Source organism: Salmo salar, chromosome ssa18, assembly GCF_905237065.1.
Source record: "Salmo salar chromosome ssa18, Ssal_v3.1, whole genome shotgun sequence".
Classification (NCBI taxonomy): Eukaryota; Metazoa; Chordata; class Actinopteri; order Salmoniformes; family Salmonidae; genus Salmo; species Salmo salar.
The window spans coordinates 2994044-3009310 of NC_059459.1; the positions used below are offsets into that span (position 1 = coordinate 2994044).

Here is a 15267-nt window from a genome sequence, read left to right on the forward strand (position 1 = left end):
GAAGATGCTCCTTGGAAGATTTTGAAGAGTAGTAGGATTGTCCCACTTAAATTCACTTTTCTAGATATTTGACTTAGGACAGCTAATCAGCTGTACCAGTGATTGTCCGAGAGGGGTGTTTTTTTTCTCTCTCCACCTCATGTTGATAGTCAGTTTGAATCACTTTACACGCGACGCTGCAGCCTGGCGATGTTCTCGTCCCTGAGGTGAGTATTTTCTTCACCTCGTGAAGAAACACTTCTCATGTTAATTTCTTTACCAGACCTTTAATGCACTCTGAGAGAGAGGGCGGTTTTGTCAGGTTGACACTCTCTGACCTCACTCGGGGTGTGGCTGTTCCCTATATAGTGCACTACTTTTGACCAGGGCTCATATTGCTCTGGTCAAATGACAGAGACTAAAGCACTCCATATGAAGGACATGACAACATGGGCTAAGCCTAATAGTACAGTCAGACAAAGGGGAAGCTATGTAAGGACTAAACCCCTGCAATGACTCATCCCCTGCACTGTCGCTCCAGGTTATATTCAACTGGCCTTGTAATTACCAGGGAGAATCCAGAAACAACACATAGCTCCTATCCGCTAGATCAGTGGTTCCCAAACGTTTTATAGTCCTGTACCCCTTCAAACATTCAACCTCCAGCTTTGTTTTTTTTGCCATCATTGTAAGACTGCCACACACACACTATATAATACATTTATTAAACATAAGAATGAGTGTGAGTTTTTGTCACAACCCGGCTCGTGGGAAGTGACAAAGAGCTCTTATAGGACCAGGGCACAATAATATTATATTAAAAATAATCAATAATTTTGCTCTTTGTTTAGCCTTCTTACATATAAAACCTTACTTGTTCATCATAAATTGTGAATAACTCAACACAGGTTAATGAAGGGTGTGCTTGAAAGATTGCACATAACTCAGCAATGTTGGGTTGTATTGGAGAGAGTATCAGTCTTAAATCATTTTTCACACACAGTCTGCCTGTATTTAGTTTTCATGCTAGCGAGGGCCAAAAATCCACTCTCATATAGGTTTATTTTATTTCACCTTTATTTAACCAGGTAGGCTAGTTGAGAACAAGTTCTCATTTGCAACTGCGACCTGGCCAAGATCAAGCAAAGCAGTTCGACACAACAACAGAGTTACACATGGAATAAACAAACATACAATCAATAACAGTAGAAAAAATCTATATACAGCATGTGCAAATAAGGTACGATAAGAGAGGTCAGGCAATAAATAGGCCATGGTGGCAATGTAATTACAATATAGCAGTTTAACACTGGAATGGTAGAATGTGCAGAAGATGAATGTGCAAGTCGACATACTGGGGTGCAAAGATAAATAAATACAGTATTGTTTTTAATTTGACCTTTATTTTAACTAGGCAAGTCAGTTAATAACAAATTCTTATTTTCAATGACGGCCTAGGAACAGTGGGTTAACTGCCTTGTTCAGGGGCATAACGACAGATTTGTACCTTGTCAGCTCAGGGATTCGATCTTGCAACCTTTCGGTTACTAGTCCAACGCTCTAACCACTAGGCTACGCTGCTGCCCCAGTATGGGGATGAGGTAGTTGGATGGGCTATTTATAGTTGAGCTATGTACAGGTGCAGTGATCAGTGAGCTGCTCTGACAGCTGGTGCTTAAAGCTAGTGAGGGAGTTAAGAGTCTCCAGCTTTAGTGATTTTTGCTGTTCGTTCCAGTCATTGGCAGCAGAGAACGGGAAGGAGAGGCGCCAAAGGAAGAATTGGCTTTGGGGGTGACCAGTGAGATATACCTGCTGGAGCGCGTGCTACGGGTGGTGACCAGTGAGCTGAGATAAGGCGGAGCTTAAACCTAGCAGAGACTTGTCGATGACCTGGAGCCAGTGGGTTTGGCGACGAGTATGAAGCAAGGGCCAGCCAACGAGAACTTACAGGTTGCAGTGGTGGGTAGTATATGGGGCTTTGGTGACACAACAAATGACACTGTGACAGACTGCATCCAATTTGTTGAGTAGAGGGTTGGAGGCTATTTTGTAAATGACATCGCCAAGTCGAGGATCGGTAGGATGGTCAGTTTTACGAGGGTATGTTTGGCAGCATGAGTGAAGGATGCTTTGTTGCGAAATAGGAAGCAGATTCTAGATTTAATTTTGGATTGGAGATGTTTAATGTGAGTCTGGAAGGAGAGTTTACAGTCTAACCAGACACCCAGGTATTTGTAGTTGTCCATGTATTCTAAGTCAGAACCGTCCAGAATAGTGATGCTGGACGGGTGGGCAGGTGCGGGCAGCGATCGGTTGAAGAGCATGCATTTAGTTTTACTTGCATTTAAGAGCAGTTGGAGGCCACGGAAGGAGAGTTGTATGGCATCGATGCTTATCTGGAGGTTAGTTAACATAGTGTCCAAAGAAGGGCCAGAGGTATACCGAATGGTGTCGTCTGCGTAGAGGTGGATCAAAGAATCACCAGCAGCAAGAGCAACATCATTGATGTATACAGAGAAGAGAGTCGGCCCGAGAATTGAACCCTGTGGCAACTCAATAGAGACTGCCAGAGGTCCGGACAACAGGCCCACCGATTTGACACACTGAACTCAATCAGAGAAGTAGTTGGTAAACCAGGCGAGGCAATCATTTGAGAAACCAAGGCTGTTTTGTCTGCCAATAAGAATGTTGTGATTGACAGAGTCGAAAGCCTTAGCCAGGTCAATGAATACAGCTGCACAGTAATGCCTCTTATCGATGGCGGTTATGATATCGTTTAGGACCTTGAGCGTGGCTTAGGTGCACCCATGACCAGCTCTGAAACCAGATTGCATAGCGGAGAAGGTACGGTGGGATTCGAAATGGTCGGTAATCTGTTTGTTAACTTGGCTTTCGAAGACCTTAGAAAGGCAGGGTAGAATAGATATAGGTCTGTAGCAGTTTGGATCTAGTGTCCCCCCCTTTGGAAAGCTGCCGCAGTCATCCCGCCCTTCAATTTATGGGAATCTCAGACGATAGGAAAGAGGTTGAACAGGCTAATATTTGGGGTTGCAACAATTTCGGCAGATAATTTTAGAAAGAGAGGGTCCAGATTTTCTAGCCCAGCTGATTTGTAGGGGTCCAGATTTTGCAGCTCTTTCAGAACATCAGCTATCTGGATTTGGGTGAAGGAGAAGTGGGGGAGGTTTGGGCGAGTTGCTGTGGGGAGCGCAGGGCTATTGACCGGGGTAGCGGTAGCCAGGTGGAAAGCATGGCCAGCCGTAGAAAAATGCTTATTGAAATGATCAATTATAGTGGATTTATCGGTGGTGACAGTGTTTCCTAGCCTCAGTGCAGTGGGCAGCTGGGAGGAGGTGTTTTTATTCTCCATGGACTTTAGTGTCCCAGAACTTTTTGGGAGTTTATGCTACAGGATGCACATTTCTGCTTGAAAAAGCTAGCCTTAGCTTTCCTAACTGCCTGTGTATATTTATTCCTAACTTCCCTGAAAAGTTGCATATCACAGGGGCTGTTCGATGCTAATGCAGTACGCCACAGGATGTTTTTGTGCTGGTCAAGGGCAGTCGGGTCTGGAGAGAACCAAGGGTTATATCTGTTCCTGGTTAAAAAAAAAATTGAATGGGGCATGCTTATTTAAGATGGTGAGGAAGGCACTTTTAAAGAATAACCAGGCATCCTCCACTGACGGGATGAGGTCAATGTCCTTCCAGGATACCCTGGCCAGGTCGATTAGAAAGGCCTGCTCACTGAAGTGTTTTAGGGTGCGTTTGACAGTGATGAGGGGTGGTCGTTTGACCGCAGACCAATTACGGATGCCGGCAATGAGGCAGTGATCGCTGAGATCTTTGTTGAAAACAGCAGAGGTGTATTTGGAGGGCAAGTTGGTTAGGATGATATCTGTGATGGTGCCCGTGTTTACGGATTTGGGGTTGTACCTGGTGGGTTCATTGATCATTTGTGTGAGATTGAGGGCGTCAAGCTTAGATTGTAGGATGGCCGGGGTGTTAAGCATGTCACCGTTTAGGTCACCTAGCAGCACGAGCTCTGAAGATAGATGGGGGGGGCAATCAATTCACATATGGTGTCCAGGGCACAGCTGGGGGCACAGGGTTTTCTATCGCAACTGGCAACAGTAAGAGACTTGTTTCTGGAAAGATGGATTTTTAAAAGTAGAAGTTTGAATTGTTTGGGTACAGAACTCTGCAGGCTATCTCTGCAGTAGATTGCAACACCACCCCCTTTGGCAGGTTTTTCTTGTCGGAAAATGTAATAGTTAGAGATGGACATTTCAGGTACGTGGTTGCAAAGGGCATCTGTGTCTTAACCTGTTATGGCTAGGGGGCAGTATTTTCACGGCTGGATAAAAAACATACCCGATTTAATCTGGTTACTACTCCTGCCCAGTAACTAGAATATGCATATAATTATTGGCTTTGGATAGAAAACACTCCAAAGTTTCTAAAACTGTTTGAATGGTGTCTGTGAGTATAACAGAACTCAAATGGCAGGTCAAAACCTGAGAGATTCCTTTACAGGAAGTGGCCTGTCTGACCATTTCTTGAACTTCTTTGCCATCTCTATCTTTTACAAAGGATCTCTGCTCTAACGTGACACTTCCTACGTCTTCCATGGGCGCTCAGAGCCCGGGAAAAACCTGAATGTCGTCATCCCAACCCCAGGCTGAAACACATTATCGCCTTTCTCAAGTGGCCGATCAAGGGACTGTGGGCTTAGGCGCGTGACCTGGCCGCCCCCGTCTTTGTGATTTTTCCTCTGTTTGCCGAAAAGGAGATTCCCGGTCGGAATATTATCGCTTTTACGAGATAAATTGCATAAAAATTGATTTTAAACAGCGGTTGACATGCTTCGAAGTACGGTAATGGAATATTTAGATTTTTTTTGTCACGAATTGCGCCATGCGCACGACCCTGATTTACCATTTCGGATAGTGTCTGGGATGCACGAACAAAACGCCGCTATTCGGATATAACGATGGATTATTTTGGACCAAACCAACATTTGTTATTGAAGTAGCAGTCCTGGGAGTGCATTCTGACGAAGACAACAAAAGGTAATCAATCTTTTATAATAGTAAATCTGATTTTGGTGAAGGCTAAACTTGCCGGGTGTTTAAATAGCTAGCCCGTGATGGCTGGGCTATGTACTTAGAATATTGCAAAATGTGCTTTCACCAAAAAGCTATTTTAAAATCGGACATATCGAGTGCATAGAGGAGTTCTGTATCTATAATTCTTAAAATAATTGTTATGCTTTTTGTGAACGTTTATCGTGAGTAATTTAGTAAATTGTTAGCAAATTCCCCGGAAGTTTGCGGGGGTATGCTAGTTCTGAACGTCACATGCTAATGTAAAAAGCTGTTTTTTGATATAAATATGAACTTGATTGAACAAAACATGCATGTATTGTATAACATAATGTCCTAGGTGTGTCATCTGATGAAGATCATCAAAGGTTAGTGCTGCATTTAGCTGTCTTCTGGGTTTTTGTGACATTATATGCTAGCTTGAAAAATGGGTGTCTTATTATTTCTGGCTTGGTACTCTGCTGACATAATCTAATGTTTTGCTTTCGTTGTAAAGCCTTTTTGAAATCGGACAGTGTGGTTAGATAAAGGAGAGTCTTGTCTTTAAAATGGTGTAAAATAGTCATATGTTTGAAAAATTGAAGTTTTTGTATTTTTGAGGAATTTGTAATTCGCGCCACGCCTATCATTGGATATTGGAGCAGGTGTTCCGCTAGCGGAACGTCTAGATGTAAGAGGTTAACAGCGCGATTTGCAAAGGCAGAATACTCTGAGCGCATCCTAGTCCAGATATCTGGCAGTGGCTTCTGATTCAATTCAATTTTTACAGAACCACTTGTTGCAATTTCATTGAGGCTCTTTTGTTCAGATATCGATAAGTGAACTGGAGGCAGGGCATGAAAGGGATAACGAATCCAGTTGTTTGAGTCGTCCATTTCTGGAAAGTACCTGCGAAATTGCTCACCCAGCTCTCAGGTGCTTCGCTATATCACATTTGACATTGTCCGTAAGCTTGAGTTAATTTGCACACAAAAAATCATACAATGATGGAAAGACCTAAGAGCAACAACTTCTTAATCATAGCCTCAATTTTGTCCCGCACATTGAATATAGTTGCGGAGAGTCCCTGTAATCCTAGATTCGAATAATTCAGACGAGAAAAAACATCACCCAGATCGGCCAGTTGTGTGAGGAACTCATCATGCAAGCGATGAGACACGTGAAAAATGTGTCACTAAAGTAAACTTTAAGCTCGTCTCTCAATTAAAAAAAAAAAACATGTCAATACTTTGCCCCTTGATAACAGCGCACTTCTGTATGTTGTAAAAGTGTTACATGGTCGCTGCCCATATCATTGCATAGTGCAGAAAACACACGAGAGTTTAGGGGCCTTGTTTTAACAAAGTTAACCATTTTCACTGTAGTATCCTAAACTGCCTTTCAAGCTGTCAAGCAAAAAAGTGTCATGAAATTGTTGCCAGCAGAGCTGGTTATGCTGTTTTCATGTTCACCAGAGGTAAACAAATAATTGGCCAGAGCGTCACGTGTGCGCTCCGAGAGCGAAACGAGATGGGTGGGGCTAAAGCTTAAGAGGGTATGAACGATGCTGAGTGGGTGTTGACAAAGAAGCACTCTTCACTAGATACCAAAATATTCAAAGGCGATTTTCTCAAAAGTGAGTTTACAAGTTGATCAATTTTCAAAGCAGAATAACTTTCCCATTGTTCCTCAAATGCAGTGTATGATATACCATTTTGTAGTTCTGAGTCTCTACTTTTATCCAATGTAAAAAACACAATTTCAAATTTTGCTGCATAAGACCGAATCCAGGTGGTGAGTCAAAAATATTGAACAACCATATATCTTTTGCATGCCGTAGCCTAATAATGCCAATAGTTCCAAATTATTGTGCAAATAAAGGGCGTTCTTGTCACCATAAAAGGTCAATGGAGGCGTTTTATGCTCTTTCATGAGCCACGGTTTTGTGACAGGTCTGATTTTATAACGGGAAACATGCGTATGTATGGCTTTATAAACAGATGCTATTCAAATATATTTTGGGGAAAATATGACTATACATGGTAAATAAATGTACCAAAATGTGGATCTGAATCATAACTGATAAATCGCAATATTTATTTTTAAATGGTGCCAAGAACAATTGTGTGAATTTTACACAGCGGTTATAAATGCGGCCCCTGATGTGCTTATTAACCAAGCTGAGCATCTGGACAAAGTTGCTGCCACCTGGGGGATGGAGTGTGGAATTGTATCATAGTGTATTTGTTTATGTCCTAACACTAACCTTGCTCCCCCCCTATCACAACATCTCCCCAAAATAAAAAAAACTGTCACCACTACCTAACTTTTATACTTTTTTCTATTTATTTTACATAAAACTTCCTTAGCTGAAGAAAAACAATGTGCAGTATAAGCACTGGAGCCCCAGTTACCCAACCTGACTACAGAAACCCTAATCTCTGAGATAAAGCCATTCTCAAAACCGGAAACCAGTCAAAAACCAAAACCGTCAAATTCCCTGCTCTTTCTCAGGTAATTATTTTCCTTACAAAAGTATCTGACTTTAACAAACCACGGGACAACCTGTAACCCTACTGTTTCTAAACTGAGAGACCAACTCCATTCACTCGCACCATGGTCACAAGCAACAAACTCCATCTAATATGTAGCCAGCGATAAGAGACTTGGAGCACCCTCCATCAGGGACAAGTGAACATTGACCACAACTTCCCGCTTCACAGACAGGTTGACAAAGATGCTAAGCTGCTAGCCATCAAGCTAACAAAGTTGGTACCAAATTAGTTGTCCAATGGAGCCCTCTTTTTCTGCAGAAGTAAATGAACGGTTCCAGCGCTGTAGGAGCTGTTTCTACTACTTTGTTTAGGGACAAACAGGATCACTCTAATTTTCAATGCGGCAATTGTTTACTTGCCGAGGATTATAGGCTTGAGATGGCTTCCTTGATTGCACAGGTCGCCAGCCTACGTATGAAACTGGGGAAAACGCAGAGTGGAATGTTTACATTTTCGACGCCGGTGGTTGTACGGCGTTCTCGCTTGTTGGATGCATCTACGCCTTGTCGTCATCCGACTGGCCGGTGTTGCCCAGGCCTCCCCCATCTGCTAGCTGAGTCGAAGGAGCACAGCAAGAGGAGCAAGGCAATCAACGATGGTCACATGTCACGAGCCGTGGAAGCCGAAGACAGCGGCCTCCCCCAAAGCAGTCTACACTCCCGACAAGAGGCCCGGAGAGGATACAAACAACAAATATGTTCGCCGTCCTGGAGCCTGATCTTCCTTCACCTTTGTCGCTGGCAGTGCCTGTGTCTGCGGCCGCAGTGCCTACTACTACGATTTAAAAGTCGACGACGGCAACCTTCCGTCCCTGCTCTGGATCGAGTGGGGCTTCGACATCTGTTAGAGGCCTGCGCTGGGAGCCACGTGCTCAAGTTATCCTGCCTCTCGCCCATCCATAAATGGTTCTCAGAATCCTGTGAAGCGTGGGAGTGGGTGGATTTCCTCGTCCTTCTCGCCAGCTGTGATTTTGGGCAGCTCCATGGGAAGACGTGACCGTTCCTTATGCAAAAACAATATCCTACCCCGGAGCTCGAGTAAATGACATTACTAAAGCTACTCCCGAATGTACTACATCAGGACATGGAATTCAATTCTATTGTAGTCCATGTGGGTTTTAATTACATTATGAAGGGCAACTCTGAACAGTTGAAACTGGATTTTAAAGAGCTCAATGACTGTCTGCTAGACTCTAACAAAATACACATATCTGGCCCTGGGCCCTTTCTGAATCGTGGCATTAACGCTTTAGCAGGATTCTTTCTTTTCACTACTAGCTATGTAATTATTGCAGCTCAATGGGTGTTACTTTTGTTGACAATTTCGATACCTTTTGGAAACAAAACACATTTTATCAGGAGGATGGGATCCTTCCAAGTCATTTGGGTTCATGGATCCTTTCACAGCATTATAAGGCTGTGTTGAGACAATGACTTATCAATGACCCAAGCCCAGCTCAGTTAATACCTACCAAATTGACGCAGAATTGTCATAATTCTTCAGCAAATGTACATTACACCAGGGGAGTTTGGTAGACAATGTAATTACCCTAATGTATGTCCCCGTAATCATGTGCTTATGAACCAGATTTATACTATTAGCATTGAGCTGGTGTGCCCTAGGAGGAAGTCCACTGTGTGCAGCTCACCCTATACTAACATACCTACTACTGCTAAGCTTTCCAGTAAAGCAATATAAGTATTCATCGCAGAAGAAAAGTGCTCAAAATAGCCCATGTTAACATATGTAGCTTTATAAAAAAGATTAATGAAATCATTAATTTGCTAGTAACAGATTATATTCATATTCTATCTCTGAAAGTCACTTAGATAATACCTTTGATACAGTGGTAGCAATACAATAGCTATAACATTTACAGAAAAAATAGAAATGCCAATGGTGGTGTTGCTGTTTATATTCAGAACCACATTCCTGTAAAGAATAGAGAGGATCTCATGTTAAAAACTGTTGAAGTAATATGGCTGCAGGTTCATCTGCCTCACCTAAAGCCCATTCTGGTGGGAAGCTGCTATAGACCAAGTGCTAACAGTCAGTATCTGGATAACATGTGAAATGCTTGATCAAATATGTGATATCAACAGAGGCATATTTTCTGGGTGATTTTAAATATTGAATGTAGTGAAGTAAAGGTAGCCCAAAATATATATATATATATTTTGGGCTACCTTTACTTCACTACATTCCGAAAGAAAATAATGTACTTTTTACTCCATACATTCTCCCTGACACCCAAAAGTACTCGTTATAATATATATATATATTATATATATTATATATTTATATATATATTATAAAATATATATTTATATATATATATATAAAATATATATATATATATATAAAATATATATATATATATATATATATATAAAATATATATATATATATATATATAAAATATATATATATATATATAAAATATATATATATATTATAAAATATATATTTATATATATATATATATATTATAAAATATATATTTAGATATATATATATATATATATATATATATTATAAAATATATATTTAGATATATATATATATATATATATATATATTTCATAAGTGTCAAAGGCTTTTATTGACAATTACATGAAGTTGATGCAAAGAGTCAATATTTGCAGTGTTGACCCTTCTTTTTCAAGACCTTTGCAATACGCCCTGGCATGCTGTCAATAAACTTCTGGGCCACATCCTGACTGATGGCAGCCCATTCTTACATAATCAATGCTTGGAGTTTGTCAGAATTTGTGGGTTTTTGTTTGTCAACCTGCCTCTTGAGGATTGACCACAAGTTCTCAATGGGATTAAGGTCTAGGGAGTTTCCTGGCCATGGACCCACAATATCGATGTTTTGTTCCCCGAGCCACTTAGTTATCACTTCTGCCTTAAGGCAAAGTGCTCCATCATGCTGGAGAAGGCATTGTTCGTCACCAAACTGTTCCTGGATGGTTGGGAGAAGTTGCTTTCGGAGGATGTGTTGGTACCATTCTTTATTCATGGCTGTGTTCTTAGGCAAAATTGTGCGTGAGCCCACTCCCTTGGCTGAGAAGCAACCCCAAACATGAATGGTTTCAGGATGCTTTACTGTTGGCATGACACAGGACTGATGGTAGTGCTCACCTTGTCTTCTCCGGACAAGCTTTTTTCCGGATGCCCCAAACAATCGGAAAGGGGATTCATCAGAGAAAATTACTTTACCGCAGTCCTCAGCAGTCCAATCCCTGTATCTTTTGCAGAATATCAGCATGTCCCTGATGTTTTTCCTGGAGAGAAGTGGCTTCTTTGCTGCCCTTCTTGACACCAGGCCATCCTCCAAAAGTCTTCGCCTCACTGTGCGTGCAGATGCACTCACACCTGCCTGCTGCCATTCCTGAGCAAGCTCTGTACGGGTGGTGCCCCGATCCTGCAGCTGAATCAACTTTAGGAGACGGTCCTGGCGCTTGCTGGACGTTCTTCACAACATTTGAACCGCTCTCCTTGAAATTCTTGATGATCCGATAAATGGTTGATTTAGGTGCAATCTTACTGGCAGCAATATCCTTGCCTGTGAAGCCCTTTTTGTGCAAAGCAATGATGACGGCACGTGTTTCCTTGCAGGTAACCATGGTTGACAGAGGAAGAACCATAATTCCAAGCACCACCCTCCTTTTGAAGCTTCCAGTCTGTTATTCAAACTCAATCAGCATGACAGAGTGATCTCCAGCCTTGTCCTCGTCAACACTCACACCTGTGTTAACGAGAGAATCACTGACATGTCAGCTGGTCCTTTTGTGGCAGGGCTGAAATGCAGTGGAAATGTATTTTGGGGATTCAGTTCATTTGCATGGCAAAGAAGGACTTTCCAATTAATTGCAATTCATCTGATCACTCTTCATGACATTCTGGAGTATATGCAAATTGCCATCATACAAACTGAGGCAGCAGACTTTGTGAAACTTAATATTTGTGTCATTCTCAACTTTTGGCCACGACTGTACATGTCAGCTACCACAGCAACTGCAACACTTTCAGAGTGGGTGTAATGGAATGTTAGTCCTAAATATTTCTAAAACTACAAGCATTGTCTTTGGGACAAATCATTCACTAAATCCTATACTATATCTTGTAATAAATAATGTGGAAATTCAGAAAGTTGAGGTCACTAAACTGCTTGGAGTAACCCTGGATTGTAAACTGTCATGGTCAAAACATATTGATAGTAGCTAAGAAGGGGAGAAGTATCTCCGTAGTAAAGCATTGCTCTACCTTAACAGCACTATCAACAAGGCAGGTCCTACAGGCCCTAGTTTTGTCGCACCTGGACTACCGTTCAGTTAACAGCACTATCAACAAGGCAGGTCTTACAGGCCCTAGTTTTGTCGCACCTGGACTACCGTTCAGTTGTGTGGTCAGGTGCCACAAAGAGGGATTTAGGAAAATTGCAATTGGCTCAGAACAGGGCAGCACGGCTTGCCTTTGGATGTACACAGACAGCTTATATTAATAATGCATGTTAATCTCTCCTGGCTCAAAGTGGAGGAGAGCTTGACCTCAACCTGCAGAGAGCACACTACATCACATGCAGTGCCTTTAGAAAGTATTCACACCCCTTGACTTTGTCCACATTTTGTTGTGTTACAGCCTAAATTTAAAATTGATTAAATTGATTTTTGTGACTGGCCTTCACACAATACCCCATAATGTCCAAGTGGAAATGTTTTTCGATTTTTTTTTTTCTTCTACAAATGAATAAAAAATGACAATCTTTAATGTCTTGAGTTAAAAAGTCTTCAACCCCTTTGTTATGGCTAGTGTAAATGAGTTCAGAAGTTAAAATGTGCTTAACAAGTCACATAATAAGGACACACTCTGTGTGACTACCACATCTCTGTACCCCACGCAAACAATTATCTGTAAGGTCCCTCAGACGAGCAGTGCATTTCAAACACAGATTCAACCACAAAGACCAGGGAGGTTTTTCAATGCTTACCAATGGGTTAAAAAAATTCAAAAAAGCAGACATTGAATATCCCTTTGAGCATGGTGAAGTTATTAATTACACTTTGGATGGTGTATCAATCCACCCAGTTAATACAAATATACTGGCGTCCTTCCTAACTCACTTGGCAGAGAGGAAGGAAACTGCTCAGGGATTTCACCATGATGCCAATGGTGACTTTAAAACATGTACAGAGTTTAATGGCTGTGATGGGAGAAAAGAGAGTATGGATCAACAACATTATAGGTACTCCACAATACTAACTTAATTGACACAGTGAAAAGAAGGAAGCCTGTACAGAGTACAACTATTCCAAAACGTACATCCTTTTTACAACAAGGCACAATATGTTAATTTACATTTCAGCAGGACAATAACCTAAAGCGCAATACCAAATCTACACTGGAGTTGCTTACCAAGAAGACAGTGAATGTTCTCGAGTGTCCGAGTTAGTTTTAACTTAAATCTATTTGAAAATATATGGCAAGACCTGAAAATGGTTGTCTACTAATGATCAACAACCATTGAACACAACCCCTAGCAATGGTGGTTGTAAACTGTGGCTTGGGAAATATAACTTAATTATTTATTCTTTCTGTAATGACCTCCAAGAGAGATTGAGTCCTGCTCCTTCTAAGACGGTGAGATCTCTGTTAACCCTTTCCATCCTGTGTGTTGGTGTGTATCCAGGTCAGAGTTTGGTTTCAGGAACAGACCCACCACCCACCTCACTGCAGCAGGAGGTACAGCTGAAGTTCCTATTGACGGGGCTACTGTCAGGGCTTCCCCTGCCCCCCTTCGCCCTGAGGATGTGCCCCCCACTGACCACCAAGAACATCAACCACTACCAGCCCCTACTAGCTGTGGGTGAGTACTGCAGATGAGTGTGACCCTGTACTTGGGATGGATTTAAATACACACACGACTGGATAGATGCTTGCTCATACCTCAAATCTCCCTTTAACGCTTGAATGGACCCCTTTTCAAGCTAATGAACATCCATTCTTACTATGAAACAGAAAGCCTATGTGTTGGAACACGGTAACAGCTTCTTTTTATAACGTCAAAATAAAAAAAAATGAAACATCAGTAGCCTAAACATTATAAGCATCAAGTGGCCTTGATAAAGTGTTAAACTCGGCACAAAAGCAATAATGGCAATATAATGAATATAAGTTGATATGACAGCAGTCAAAAATAGTCCTATTGTCAGCTCGTGCTTATTGTGTGCATCTTCACGCAATGGCATCAGTTGGATTTCATTTAGCTGTTGACACAATTTTTGTAACTCACTTGCTTGACACACTTTGAGATACCTTTGTTTGGTTGTAGTGTGTAATAGTCTCCAGTTTTCTCTTCATTGTCTTCCCATTGTCTTGTTATTCTTCAGCACTGTTGTGGAGTACAACGGCTGTGCAGGTGCCTTATTTTGCGCAGAGGGAGGAAGCTCCTGTCTCTCTTTGTTCATGGTGCCAGCCAAACTTGTTTTCTTTGCAAGCAAATTGTTTGTCAATGACAGTGAAGTGAAGAAATTGTCCATGGTGACATTTCTCCCCTTGCCAAGGTAAGATTCTACAAACTCTATCTCCACATTCTCCAACACTTGCTCACTTGCTGCCCGATGTGGATATTTTCCCAGACATTGAAAGCCGGTCAGCATGTACAATTACACACGCTCTCACTGTGTAGCTTACTTCAAGTAGGCCAGAGTAGACTGATGAGACCACTTTGATTTCAAGTAGGCCAGAGTAGACTGATGAGACCACTTTGATTTGGTAGACTAATATAGGATACATACCATTTTAAGATTAGAATTATAATGGATCAATAAAATAGAATGGGCCACCCTGTTCTTTTTTCACAATTGGTGATTACATAATTATGCATTGTTCACTTCCACTCGCTCATCAACTCACCACTTCTCCCCCTTTCTCCCCATCATACTTAACTTAAATGTATTTCATCTGTTATGTGTGAAATTTGTTTCGGTATAGTTTAGGTTCAGTTTCGTGGCATTTGTCGGAGTGATTATTAGCTGGGTACTGCACTTTCAACTTTTGGAAGAAGGAGCGGAGCAGGCCCTACTGTTGATAGATGGGGGGAAATGGGGGCCTTCTTTTATACTAGTATTCTTTATTAGCCCAGCGCCTATGTTTTTAATGATGTGCGTATGACCACAAACTTTTCTATAGACGGTACGTCCTTTTCATACGGCACTCCAAACTGCAAGACTCCATTACGCACCGTCATTTGGTGGTGCGTAATGGAGGTGGACCTGAGATGGAAAATAAAATCTAAGAAGATTTCAACCTCAATAAGACATTTGAATTCACAACAGAAGATTATGCCCGTATTATGATGAGACTATTTGTTTGACAATCATGTTGATCCAGTTGAAACAACGGAGTCACTACAAAAGAGACTGAAACACCTATATGACAGAGACACGTATGAATCTTCACGCCGTCACTTTGAGCGACATTTTGCGGAAGAAATTGATTCCACGAGGCCTTAGAATCCAGAGGGCACCCACAATCGGCAGAGACGATGAGAATTTCTGTGACCAGTGGTGCCAAATTACGAACAAATGCTCATTTGATCTCATGGCTTTCATTATCCAGGAAATAACTGAGCGACTGGGTGGAATA

The 15267-nt window shown here is 41.6% G+C and overlaps 1 protein-coding gene across 2 annotated transcripts in view; it reads left to right on the forward strand.

The window, feature by feature from the left end:
- wdr11 (WD repeat domain 11) overlaps window positions 1–15267 on the forward strand; it is a 226940-nt gene that overhangs the window by 96784 nt on the left and 114889 nt on the right. For both annotated transcript variants that reach the window (XM_014154429.2, XM_014154430.2), the window contains exon 10: window positions 13310–13486. In XM_014154429.2, the coding sequence (XP_014009904.1) occupies window positions 13310–13486 (177 nt within the window). The remainder of the gene's footprint in view (window positions 1–13309; window positions 13487–15267) is intronic.